Source organism: Brachyistius frenatus, unplaced genomic scaffold (genome assembly GCF_029030835.1).
Source record: "Brachyistius frenatus isolate BFR_SWC_R1_liver_20210118 unplaced genomic scaffold, ASM2903083v1 Contig_55, whole genome shotgun sequence".
NCBI classification, from domain to species: Eukaryota; Metazoa; Chordata; class Actinopteri; family Embiotocidae; genus Brachyistius; species Brachyistius frenatus.
The window spans coordinates 2,543,705-2,557,248 of NW_027210654.1; the positions used below are offsets into that span (position 1 = coordinate 2,543,705).

A 13,544-nucleotide genomic window follows, 5' to 3' on the forward strand; every position below is an offset into this window, starting at 1 on the left:
ACTAATAACAAGGCTGACTGCTCACTGGTGCACCATACCTGCAAAGTGATTGCAATTATGATTGATGTCCTGAGTTACATGTCAGAAATGTCTCCTGTGCAAAATACCTGATTTTTGTTTTAGCAGTACTATTAACTAAGACTATTTTAATTTTTCTATCTTCTGACATGTTGCTTTCATTATTGCTGAATTGCATTTGATTTCCGGACGCAAAAGAATGTGGAAAACGTGTTATTTTTTTCAGGTCTCCACAGGGTGGGTGATGCTAGTTTGTAACTCATTAAGTAACCTTTGACTCTGTTAATATCTCCACCTTTATTATTTATTTTTCTTGCACTGAGGAGAATGACGGATTAACATGAACCTTACAGATCTTATTTAAATAACTTAATAAATGTTAATGTCCCGTGGCAACATTTTGGTTGTCCAGTTTACACCATCTAACCCGAGTCTGCTGTGGCACCACATTCGTTTTGGGAATAATAAAATCAGGACAGGACCAAGGAGGATTTTTTTTTTTTATTTTTTTTAAGTTTTATTTACGCTGCCGACAGCAGCAGCATTGTCGTCACTGCTCCTCTAACCGCGCTAGCCTCCTGCTGCCTGCCTTGGCCACAGTGATGAGGATGATGAGGAAGAAGCCCACAATCCAGACACCTACTACAGGCAGCACCACCGTCATCAGTATGCCTGGAAAGAGCGTTAAAACGAGATACAGTTTAGCAGCATCCACTTTAAATAGTTTGGAAAACACAGCTTCCATTGAGGCCTACACAGAAAACTGGAAAGTCCAACAACAACAACTCCCCGATAAAACGGTAGCAGAGGATAAATACTCAAAGAAATAACAGCTTACTGGATTCTGGTCTTTCTGGCATTTCGATCCTGATGGGTCCGTATGACAGCAGGCCCTGGCTCGGGTCTCCTCTCACAGCTTCTCTCTTACTGATCGAATTACAGTTCTGTGAAGAAAAAAGGTTTTATTTAGACACCGCAGAATGAAAATACAGTAAATGCAGTCTCGTTTTGCCCCGACAAACAGTCCAACTCCAAAAAAAATATTCAGTTTATAATCCTGGAGGACAAAAATGACCAGAAAATATTCACATTTAAGAAGCTGTAATCAGATTTGAGTATCATTTCATTAAATAAATGACTCGAAACAATTCATTTCCTGGCGATCAACTCAAGAGTTCTCGTCACAGATTTACTTTAGATTACAAAGTCTGGCAGTAAGACGGAGAGCTCACGGCCATGCAGGACTCGTGGTCGTCGCCCTCACACAGCTGCACGGTGCAGTGCAGGTAGAGGTCGTGAGGCTCGGCCAGGAACCGGAACATGTCGAAGCTGTAGTGAATGATGGAGCTCGCTCCGTTGCGTCCGGACTGTCCCGCCGTCACGTTGAGGAAGGACACGGTTTGGTCTTTCACACATCTGGGATGAGAAAGGAGGAGGAGAATGGGACAGTTTGTGTGTGTGTGTGCGCGCGAGTGGTTCACGGGACAAAACTAAGACGTGTCGGTGTGAACAGGCGTCCTGACCCGTTCTGGATCAGAGTGTGGACCGAGCCCTCCGTGGTGTTCGGCTGGGCGAACTGTGTGGCCCAGCACTCGTTGATCCGAAGCAGGAAGTAATCTGCAGGCTCCGTCACCTCTACATACACCTGTAAAAAAACACCAGCCGCTTGAAGCACATATAACTTAACTAATTCAAAGCTGACGTGATGTTATCAGGCTAAATAATCATAATTCTCATTTGATTCTTTGAAGGCAGAGACAGGATCAACTTTCTGACCAGCATCACATTATCTTGAACAGTAGGGTGCTCTTATTTTGAAATAAAGACAAAATGAAACCCAAGTCCTGATCCCCAAATCCCAGCATGCACTGGGGTAATAAGTTTGTGGCTTTAAGTCACATTTGATTCATTCTTGCAGTTTAACTGGTGGTATTGAGGTCTATAATGTGCTCCACAGTTCCCACACCTTTATCACTTAAAACATGCGATATTAACAGTGAATATGGTCAGACCAGGGTGAAAGTGTGACAACACAGAATCCACTGTGAAAAGAAAAACTAAGAAAATTACTCGGAGGCAGATTTATTGGCAATTAACAAAAGGTACAAAAGTCTCAATGCAGGATTTGATCTGAGCCCCTCTTTGCAAATTAATTCAGATAAACGTGGCCCGGGCTGGTGACCGCTTACCTTGTCTCCGAGTTCGATGGTTGGAGCGCTGGTGTAGGCTTTAGTGTAACTGTGGTCTCTGTACAACAGCATCTGTATCATGGCGTCCAGTTCGGCCACATGCATCACCGTCTCGCTGTCCGTATAGATAAGAGGAGTCAAGAAAAAAATATATAAATAAAACAGGTTGCTTGGTGGGTTTTGAGTGCATAATTTATAAAAATCAAAGTCGTACTCTGATGGATAAGAAACTGAAAGACTGTTGAACTGTGGCATTTCTGTGATTACACACATGACAGAGGACAGTAGAAATACATTTCAGCAGGTCATCACTTGAACAGAAAGGAATTATCGCAGCTCTTTGACAGTAAACGCATCATGTGAAATAGTTAAAGGGCAGATACAATCAAATGGAGAGGAAAATAGACTGATAGTGTTGACAAATACAAAAAGGCATTCTGCCACATGTACAGTTGAAACCAGAAGTTTACATACACTGTGCAAAAAGACACATAACACTTTTTTTTCTCACTGTCTGAAGTTAAATCAGACTAAACCTCTCCTGTTTCAGGTCCGTTAGGATTACCAAAATTATTTAACTTTTGCTAAATGTCACAATAATGAGAAAGAGAATATTTTAGAGAATTTTTCATTACTTTCTTCAAGGTCAAAAGTTTACATACTTAGTATTTAGTAGCATTGCCTTTGAACTGCATGACTTGGGTCAAACGTTTTGGGTATCCTTCCACAAGCTTCTTACAGTACTCTGGCCCATTCCTCCTGACAGAACTGGTGTAACTGAGTCAGGTTTGTTGGCCGCCTCGCTCGCACACGCCTTTTCAGATCTGCCCATAATTTTTCGATGGGATTCAGGTCAGGGCTTTGTGACGGCCACTCCAAGACATTGACTTTGTTGTCCTCAAGACACTTTTTAAACTATTTTGGCAGTATGCTTAGGGTCATTGTCCATTTGGAAGACCCATTTGCGCCCAAATTTTAGCTTCCTGGCTGATGTCCTGAGATGTTGCCTTAATATTTCCAGGTAATGTTCTTTCTTCATGATGCCGTCTATTTTATGAAGAGCTCCAGTTCCTGCTGCAGCAAAGCAGCCCCACAACATGATGCTGCCACCTCCATGCTTCACAGTTGGGATGGTGTTTTCAGGTCTACAAGCTTCCCCCTTTTTCCTCCAAATGTAACGGTGGTCATTATGGCCAAACAGCTCCACTTTAGTTTCATCAGACCACAGGACATGTCTCCAGAAGTTAAGGTCTTTGTCTTGGTGTCTTTTTGCAAACTGTAATCTGGCTTTTTTATGTTTCTTTAGGAGTAATGGCTTCCTTTTGTCAGGACTCGTTTTACTGTGGATAATGACACTTTCTTACCAGCTTCAGCCATCATCTTCACAAGGTCTTTAGATTTTGTTCTGGGGTTGATTTGCACATGTCGGACCAAAACACGTTCATCTCTGGGATACAGAGCCCGTCTCCTTCCTGAGCGGTGTGATGGCTGGACGTTCCCATGTTTATACTTGCGTATAATTGTTTGCACAGATGAACGTGGCACCTTCAAGCATCTGGAAATTGCACCCAAGGATGAACCAGACTTGTGGAGCTCCACGATTCTCTCCCTGATTTCTTTTGACTTTCCCATGATTTCAAACAAGGAAGCAGAGTGTTTGAGGTGTGGCCTTAAAATACATCCCCAGGTGTGCCTTCAATTAACTCGCATGTTGTCAGTTAACCTATCAGGAGCTTCAAAAGCCATGACATCATCATCATCTGTGCTTGCCCACGTTGTTTAAAGACATAGTACTTTTGGTGTATGTAAACTTTTGACCTCAAAGAAAGTAATATAAAATTCTCTAAGAAATTCTCTTTCTCATTATTGTGACATTTAGCAAAAGTTAAATAATTTTGGTAATCCTAACGGACCTGAAACAGGAGAGGTTTAGTCTGATTTAACTTCAGACAGTGAGAAAAAAAGTGTTATGTGTCTTTTTGCACAGTGTATGTAAACTTCTGGTTTCAACTGTATATTATTCCTTACCTGGAAAAGGGTAAAACTGGGAAAGACAGACTGACTCTTCTGATGTATGGATAGGAGCAGGTGAAGTTCATCTTAATGACTGGATCTCGGATGATGTTTCCAGTAACCTGCGGGTCTGATAGAAGGCTCAGGGAATATGAGATGTGGGTCAAATTTTTCTGTATAAAGGACAAAAAAAATAAATAAAATAAGGATTAACTGCAGACTTTAAACAGGTTTGCTCTTTTCTGGGCTGACGGAGACATTTGAAGTAGACAATGCTCCAGTTGTACCTCGAGCGCCTTGCCTCCGCAGGTCAGGTATTTGTTTTTGGATATCCTGGACATGTAGTACGGCACGCTGTCTATGACCTCTCTCTGAGCACGGCAGGATTTGTTGGGTAGGTGGAGGGCCTCTAGAGGCACTTTGTGATATTTGAAAAAGTCTTCAGTCGCTCTGATGGATATGTAGTCCTTACCGCACATAACTTTAATAAGTGCATCTGTAAGGGGAAAAAAAAAAAAAGGCATCCATGCAGTTCGAGTGGTGCTGTTAATCAAGTTAAGGGTGAACAAATACCAAAATATATTCAAATTCACTTCAATTTTTTTTTTACTTTACTTTTCTTTTGTTAAGCTGACATTACTAAAATATATTCAATTCAACACAAATACAGTGTAGGAGTATTTTCACTTGTGATCCCAGACTTTTTAACCCCTATTTGCATGTACAGAGAATGATTTCGTTTTTTTTTTTTTTTTTTTTCCCCTCATTGAATTATTTTTATGTTAAATTCAAACGTCTAAAAGTAGCAAAAACATCAGTTTCACTCTACTGTTAACATACTTTTAAAGATTCCGTTTTTTCATGATGACTCTCAGTCCCATGTGGTGGCAAACTGATTTAAAAAAAAAAAAAAAAAAAAATGTAAGATAAAATATAAGGAACAAGCCTACCTTTGTCACATCGGTCAGCATAAAATCCGACGGTACACTTGCAGCTTCTCTGGTCTCTGGACAGAAGACATCTTGCGCGGTCAGTGCAATGCTTCACACTGCAGATCCCTACAGAGACGCGGCGAGGAAACAATCATCAGCCCGAGACTACAACACAGCTGGCGTTTCATGCGAGCTTTTTTTTTTTTTTTTTTAATATTTTCTCCTTACCATCGACCCTGTGGCACCTGAAGCTGAGGAAAAGCACGAAGACCAGGCTCAGCCGAATTGAAGAGTGAATGTTTCCACTTTTGCTCTGTAAAGTGTTTGTAAACGTCCAGCTGAGATACAGCTCAACCTGTATTCCCAATCACAGCCCCCACTGAACTACACAAACAACCATTTAGCTTACTTAACTAAAGGGAAATAATGATTTTTTTTTTTTTTTTTTTTTTGTACACACCCACCTTGAAGCCGTTTAGGATCATTGCCGTTAAAATAATATTTTTTTTCTTCTTCTTGGTTTTAAATGCAATATTTGCGGTCAAACGGGATGCTCTCCTGTGTTGTGGTGGTTTTCAACACCTGCTGCTCTCCAATTAGCAACACCTGATGATTCCGGTCCTCGTGGGCTGTTCGTTCAACGCCAGCAGGTCTCAGCAGAGTCGGAGAAATGTTTCCGTCATTTATATTTTGTATTTTATCATTGTATGCTCTGTTAATTAAACTCATTAAATGACATAAAACAATTTCTGTTTACAACTATGAAACTACTCTAAAAGTCAGGGTGCCGGTGGGAGGATTTGCTGCTTTTGTTTTCTATCATTTTTTATTTGAATTATTGGGAGATTTGGACTGTTTATTGATTGTAAACTGATGGACTTTATTTCAGTTATTTTTTTTTTTTTTTTAAATTGATCGTAAATATCAAGGGGTCTCCACCAGATGTCACTATCACCAGCTCGATGTAGTTCAGTGTGTTGGGAAGTTCACCCCATCGCCATTCACAGTCTGGACAAATTACTAAAGGGCACTACAGGGACAGGCCTGGGGACCCAAGGAGTGAGGGGGGCCACAGAAAGACACAAAACATTCAAAATGAGATGCAAAAACTGACATAAATGAAGAGATATAAAACGAAAAGGCATACAACGACAACATAGAAGTACAGAATGGATACAGAGAGCTGCAAAACTACCAAAATGTGACACAGGTTGACTAAAATTAAATGCAAAAAAACCCAGAGAGAGGCAAAAATGACCAAAATGAGACATAAAACAACCATAAAGAGATGAAGCACCACCACGAACAGACACAGAATGGCAAGAAATAAATGTGAAATGACCAAAATGAGACAAAAAAAAAAAAAAGCGACACAATACGAGCAACGACGCAAAACTACCCTAAAAAAAAGATGCCAAATGCCCCAAAAAATAACCATAAAGAGGAAGCGAAGTGTTGCGAAAATCATCACGATGATCAATAAACAGTCCAAATCTCACAATATCTTAATTTAAACTGGTATAAAACAAAAGCAGCAAAGAGAAAAGCAGCAAATCCTCACATTGGCACGAGAAACGGCACCTGAGTTTTAGAAAAGTTTTATTTCACTACATTTGCTGATTCGACTGACATGTACATGGAGTCACAGTGGAGGTTTGTGGTGTCAGCAGGTTAAACAGTGGGGGGAGGAGGGGAGGGGGTTATGGAAGGAAATTACAGTCTCTCAAGGGAAGAGCCGTAAGTGGGTCACTGTAGTTCCCACTGTGCCAACTCGTCACACCCGGAGGCTGAAGTCCATATTCTCAGACATCATCAGGCTTCTCCCCTGTTCGGGTGAAGACCATCTGCTTTCGATGGGACGCAGCAGGGACAGAAAAAAAGTTGTCGGCAAGGGAGGCACTGACTGATGAAGCAGCTCCTTCTCTGATAGTTTGTTCAAGGAAAGAAAGAAAAATGGTCCACAAGAGTTGGAAACACAAATGAATTGTGAAATTAGTAATATAGGCTGGAAACGTCCCCTTTTTCAAGAGAGTACCACAATAAAGAGATTTTTTTTTTTTTCTGGCCCGTCCACTTAACAACTAAATCTTCAAGTACCCACCAATCAAAACTATTTTAAGTTAAAAGTTTGAGCTTCGCCGTGCAGACTAACGCAGTTGCAGATCATTATACTCATTTAAAATCGAATCTTAAGGGTCGGCACCGCGGGCGTGATTTGTGACATCACAAATCGTTTGAAAGCTGATTCTTTGTTCAATTCAATTTACACAAATGTGATATGGAAAACTGAAACCTCCAGAGCACAAATACTGAGAGAGGATTTCACAGTGAAGTAGGAGACATCTCATGTCCAGCAGTTTAAACTTCAGAAATGAAATATATTTACATATTCATAGATTCTGGTACTTTTAATAAGTGAAAGCGAGGAGATGTCATTTTTGGATAATTTACATTTTTATGTAGAAATTCTGTATCAGACACCAATTATTATTCAAAGGAGAGTATTTTTATATATATATATACATGTACAAATGTGTCTGGAGGGGATCTTTAAAACTTGCCGAGCAGATTATGAGTTTCTTCATTATATGCTTTCCACTTCAGATAGCAGGTAATTAGTCAGCCCATTTTAGATTTCAAACCAAATTCAGTCAGTTCTCATCGAGAGATTAGCGTTGGTTGCACACAAAAAAAAGAAAAGAAAGAAGAATATACACTCTTCAAAGTCAAGGTTAAACTTCACTTCAGGCCCGTGTGCAACTACAAACGAATCAGTAACGAATCAGCTGAGATAAACTGGACGTAGAACACCATCCAAATCTCCACCTCTGTAATGCCGATTGACAGCGATATGTGACGGACAGGCAGAAAACCTCAAGGTCACTGCGGTCCTAAAAGCACCTCCGCACAGTCCTCCTGAACGCCACGGCACAGAGAGGCTTCCCTTACACACACTGTGATGCTTTCTGGTTTTACCTCGTACATTTTAAGGTGTCTTTAACGTCATCGGATCTGCTGCAGCTTTACGCCAACCTTCATGACGCAACATTTAGAGGGCATTTTATTGAGCTCTTCAAAATCGGGATAAATCTTCATTTTTGAAAAGAGGGAATTAAGAGAGAAATGATTGGCAGATGAAAAGAGTTTAGACTGTATCTGGTTCTACAGAGCTGTCTGGGGGAAAAAAAAAATACATCACCATTTTAAACTAAAAGCTGCTCATTATATTAAAATGATGTTAAACCTTTCAGTGAGGTCTGGTGTGAAATGCACGAAATGTCACATTTTAAGATTTTTTTTTTTTTTTTTTTTTGCTACCAGTCATTCAGATCAGACATAAAGTGAAATCATTTGTGATTATAAAAATGTATTCTCTGTTCAAAAGTGTGCCATCCATGACAAAAGTGAGGAGAGTTGGTGGTCATATGTCCAAAGAATCTGAAACTGTGGTCTGCCAGTGGGTGAAAGTAGCTTTTCAAACTCTTAAATTATTCCAGTTGAAACTTCAAGACTCATATTTTTTTTCCTTATTCAGTAGATTTTTTTTAATAATCATAAAGCTCTCTCTCTTTTGATGCCCAGTTTCAGTATCACTTCCCTAAATTAAAAGTAGTTCAAACATGTCAGTCATTCTTTTATTGTGCTGCTGCAACGTCGGCCCAAATGACAACAGAACAAATCTCCAGAGGAAACCTTGGTAATATTATTTATTAACAGACCAATGAGGTAAGTTTGTGCTTTACAGATTGCAGTGATGACTTTATTAAATATGTCTGAGTTTTCTCTGAATGTAGTTTGTTTCCGTCTCAAACCGGAGAGTCCTCATTAAATCAGTATACACGGGATGTTCTGATATCCGAGTGTAGTAAAGTTCAAAAGAAAGCAGATCAACATGCCATGAATGGTTAGAAAACACTGCAAGTTCAACAGACAGAAACTACATTTGTGTTACATAATGAAACACATTTTACAGAGAATATTTGACTATAAATTGCAGTTGTCGCACTGATTAGTCCTGCAGGAAGACCCCGAGTCTGTTTGATTTGAGGTCATTATTGTTTTCTTGCATCGTCACCATCATCATCATCATCATCATCTTCATGACGCTGCGGTTCTTCGTCTCGTCGGCAGTGGTGCGGTGCCACCCTGGTGTTGTGAAATAGCCGGGTTTTAGGGGCTGTCTGTCGTCGGCCTGATTCACAACACCAGCTGCGGCACACACACCTGAGAGGCAGGTCTTCTGCTGCTGGAGGTGGTAAAACACACACACACACACACACACACACACACACACACACACACAAGTACATACTGTGTGTTTACTGTTAGAGGGAGAAACAAATCATTCACTGGAGATGGAAGGACAGATTGTACCATTAAAAAAAAAAAAAAAAAGCTTGATTGTTTTTTTGAATGTTTCAGCAACTATTTCAAATGAGATTTAAACCTGACTTTCAACCAGCTAAAACCACGCGAGAATAAAGCAACATACACCGTCGCTAAACAACTGTTGTAAAGCCTAACATAAACACGAGACTCTGAAGATGCTCGAGTACAACAGCATGGAGCCCACAGTACTTGGCTCGGCTCTGTCCGCGGCCACGGATGAACCCAACATCTCTGTAACAGTTATGTGGAGCAGCCAAGACAGAATGAGCCTCCATCTGTGTTCTCTCAGGCCAGACTGAAGGACACAAATCTAACCGAGGGGACGGAGGGCGATCGCTTCGAGCAAACCTCGAGCTGAAGACAGGCTCGGCTGCTAAATGCCGGCACGGGAGATTTTTCTTGGGTGTTCAGGTACGACTGCAAAAGGTGTGGTTGCTACGGTGTTCTGAATGGTTGCTAGGGCGTGTCTGGGCATTTATGGTGTACGGTGGTGTTGAACAATTCCAGCTTAAAATGTGGTGCTACATAACTAAAAAGCCTGAATAAAATTGACTTAAATATGTAGACAGATGTATGACAAAATTCAGCAAACTTCAACCGGGTGCACATTTTTTCTCAGTGGTAGAAAAATGTTTGGTCTTCACAGATAAAGATAAAAAAAACTAAATAAAAAAATATATAAAAAAAGGAGCCTCCTGCATTTGTTACCCCAGCGATCACCCCTCTGATACAGACAGAAATATCCCTCAAGTGTTTGGAGCTGAGCTCAAGCCAACCAACCATCTGCCAGGGGACAGGACGTGTCACACATACCACTCTGCAAGCCCGTGGAAACAGGCTCGGGACACTCAGGGCTGCGAATGGCGGAGAGGGAACTTTGTTTTAAAGCTGCCAATTGAGGGACGAGAAAAACTATTTTAAATGGACGTGAATCAACACTTGAGTCGATGGCAAAGTCGAGAGTAAACAGAATATTAACCCCAGTGTTGCAGCCAAACAAGTGTGTCTGAAAGGAGGTTTATCGTTCAAATCTATCAATTAAACTGCTGACTGTCACTTTGAACATGTTAAATTACCCATCATAAATATATTCATTATTACGCTGGTTGTGATTTGTTTCACCCTCTTACGTTTCACATAAATTAAATTAATCTCAGGTCGAAAGGTTTGAGCAAGTCGATCAAAAACTGGGCTCCTCGTTTGTAAATAAACTGCAACTACATAACAATCTTTTACCTTACGGTTTAAAACGTTTGCGTCACTCACACACCGAGGGTGACAGAGCAGCCATGCAAAGTGCTCTCCTGCCGTTGGAAGGAACATAACTCAACGTCATGCCCAGGGACACTTTGGCATGTGGGCAGCAGGAGCCGGGAATTGAACCGTCACCTCTACAATCAGTGGACAACCGGCTCCACCGTCTGAGCCAAAGACACTGCTAACGATAAGCAGCTCACTCTCAAGACATTTGTCACCTTACAGGCTTCAGTGGCAACAAATGTAGGAAAGAAACTGGTGTAAATAAACTGCTGCACCTTCCAGCACTGAGAAAACTAATTTGAACAGCTGCAGGATGTAAAAGTCTGCTGAGGCCACTGTAAAACTGATTTTACAACAGTCCAATTAAAAAGTATTTCGATATAAAATTTTACAACTCAAGTTCTGACGTAGATGCATAATCTGCACATAGCGAAGGGAATATAAAGCGAAGCTTTAAAAAAAAAAAAAAAAAACTAATGCAAAATGAAGAAAAACAAATGTATGCGATGGCCATGAAATGTTCCAAAAATAAAAACAACAACTGAAAACTTCTTCTTTTTTTTATTCCAAATCATTAAAGATACAAATATGAAACGACAAAATGAAAAAAAAAAAAAAACAGAACAAAAACAGACGGGAACTCAGATGGGCAAAAATAACAAATAACAAGCGTGTCTGTTAACATGAGGATGAACGCTGTAGGCTGTACAAAACAAAATGGCAGACAAGTGAGTGTGTGTGAATGGCTAGTTGTGTGTGTGTGTGTGTGTGTGTGTGTGTGTGTGTGTGTGTGTGTGTGTGTGTGTGTGTGTGTGTGTGTGTGTGTGTGTGTGTGTGTGTGTGTGTGTGTGTGTGTGTGTGTGTGTGTGTTCAGTTCATCAGTAATTCCATCTGCACCAGTCTTGCGTTGGTGTCGCCGGCCATGTTGTAGGGAATCATGCCAGCGAAGGTGATCAGGGCTCGGGCCTGGCTGCGCAGTTGCTGTTTGAGGAAGAAGAAGACAAAGAAGAAGAAGAAGACACCGTAAGAAGAGACATGATACTCCAAAATGTCCATGAGAGGAACTACAGTGAGGAAAAGCTGTAATGATGATGATCTCTCACCATGTCTCTGTCCTCCAGGGTCCTCTGTGGTCGTCCCGGTGTGCCCGCCGGCGCCCCCTTCAGGCGCTTGTACTGGGTGAAGAGGATGTTCATGGTGGCCAGCAGCACTTCAGACAGGTTGTGACGCACCTGGGGGGGGGGCGCGCAAAGGAAACGAGGAACATTTTTTTTTAATAAAGAGTAAACAAACAAAACAAAACAAAAACAAAAACTGTGGCGGTGCCAAAAACTGAATGTTAGTTTTGAATGAATCGCTGAAACCTCGTCACTGAAGTTCCTGAAAGCAGCCACTCTCTCCTCCACGCTGTCCTGGCTGAGAGGGAGGAGCTTTAAACGCTCCATCACCTGACAGAGAAACGGAGACGGACAGCGTTAATCAGCTGTGACCAGTCTTTACACATTGCCATTAAAGTTTATCCTTCTTTACCCATCGCTCCTCTCCCTACACTGTCGGGACGGCACTCACGTCGTAGGCTCTGTCCACGTGACCTGCGTGGTACTCATCGAAGAACGTCGTCAGGTCTAACAGCAGGTAGAACGTACTATCGACTGACTTCTCTCCGGCTATTCCCTGAGATCGATACCTGCAGCGGAAAGGCAGAGAAAATGTGTTAGTTTCAGGCATTTAATTGTAGACTTTAAATCAGTGCACTGTGTGTGTGTGTGCGTGTGTCCTCACCTCTCAGCGATGGCCACTGCAGTGTTTTTTAGCCTCTCCTTGTTGGACTGAGGTGCGCTGACCTGAGCGATGACCGGACTCAACAGCCTGTTCACCAGCTCCAGCACCTTATCTGGGTTCTACACACAGAGAGAGAGAGAGAGAGAGAGAGAGAGAGAGAGAGAGATGTCGTTTTGTTTTTGTTTTTTAATAACCAACATCTGTAAATGACAACAGCTCTGCGGAGATACTGGACAGTACACGGAGATCGCAGGGAGAGATCTGCTCACCTTGGCCAGCTCGTACAGTTTGACCGCCTCCTCGAACAACCCTTTGTTCTCGGCCTCGAGAGCCACTTTGCTGATGATGGCTCGAGTGTCTCCGGCAAACTTATCTATGACTCCAGGCTGCGGAGAGGAAGAGGAGGAGGGGGAAGGAGGAGGAGGGGGAGGAGAAGGGGAAGAGTAGAGCCGGAAAATAGTACAGTCTTAATGGAAGTGTCCAACATAACATTATTTCCCCACTGGGACAGAAGATCAGAGGTCGACTGCCCCGTTGTAGGTTTTGCAATAACTCTTTTTCCATTATTTTGAAGATTCGTCGGACACAATCCCTTCAGATTCGGTTGTTTGCGATACGAGAACAGAAGTTATTATAATAACATTCGAGGAAGTATGGACGCCCTTTATAAGAAACTCAAGAACGTGAGACGGTGCTGAGAGAGAAGGTTGATAATATACTTGCGTTGGTGGTTGGCGTGACGTGTAAGTGATATTCATGCAGAGACTCATGCAGTTTAGCGGGGAAGAGTGAATCCCAGGTTACTTTCTTGCGCTACTATTTACCGAAGTCCCCTAAACGTCTCTCGCGCTGAGTAAAAAAAAATTGTTTGAGGAGGGAAATAAGGTGTTCTAATGTCAGCAAACAATTACAAAACATACCACATTTGCTGTTTTCCACCCAAAGTAGAAAGCCCCTCTTT

At 41.7% G+C, this 13,544-nt stretch overlaps 2 protein-coding genes across 3 annotated transcripts in view; both read right to left on the reverse strand.

The window, feature by feature from the left end:
• Positions 1 to 568: 568 nt before the first annotated feature.
• On the reverse strand, positions 569 to 5,245 carry zpd (zona pellucida glycoprotein d). Its single transcript, XM_069705377.1, has 8 exons — positions 5,171 to 5,245; positions 4,508 to 4,716; positions 4,236 to 4,393; positions 2,208 to 2,322; positions 1,542 to 1,663; positions 1,251 to 1,434; positions 857 to 962; positions 569 to 690 (listed from the first exon to the last, which is right to left on the reverse strand). The coding sequence occupies exons 2-8, from the start codon at positions 4,697 to 4,699 to the stop codon at positions 569 to 571; spliced, it is 999 nt and encodes a 332-aa protein (XP_069561478.1). The 5' UTR covers positions 4,700 to 4,716; positions 5,171 to 5,245.
• A 6,098-nt stretch (positions 5,246 to 11,343) lies between these two features.
• nup93 (nucleoporin 93) overlaps positions 11,344 to 13,544 on the reverse strand; it is a 30,348-nt gene continuing 28,147 nt past the window's right edge. For both annotated transcript variants that reach the window (XM_069705365.1, XM_069705366.1), the window contains 6 exons: positions 12,853 to 12,969; positions 12,584 to 12,702; positions 12,371 to 12,488; positions 12,166 to 12,249; positions 11,905 to 12,033; positions 11,344 to 11,782 (listed from right to left, as the gene is read on the reverse strand). In XM_069705365.1, the coding sequence (XP_069561466.1) occupies positions 11,672 to 11,782; positions 11,905 to 12,033; positions 12,166 to 12,249; positions 12,371 to 12,488; positions 12,584 to 12,702; positions 12,853 to 12,969 (678 nt within the window). In that variant the 3' untranslated portion in view covers positions 11,344 to 11,671. The remainder of the gene's footprint in view (positions 11,783 to 11,904; positions 12,034 to 12,165; positions 12,250 to 12,370; positions 12,489 to 12,583; positions 12,703 to 12,852; positions 12,970 to 13,544) is intronic.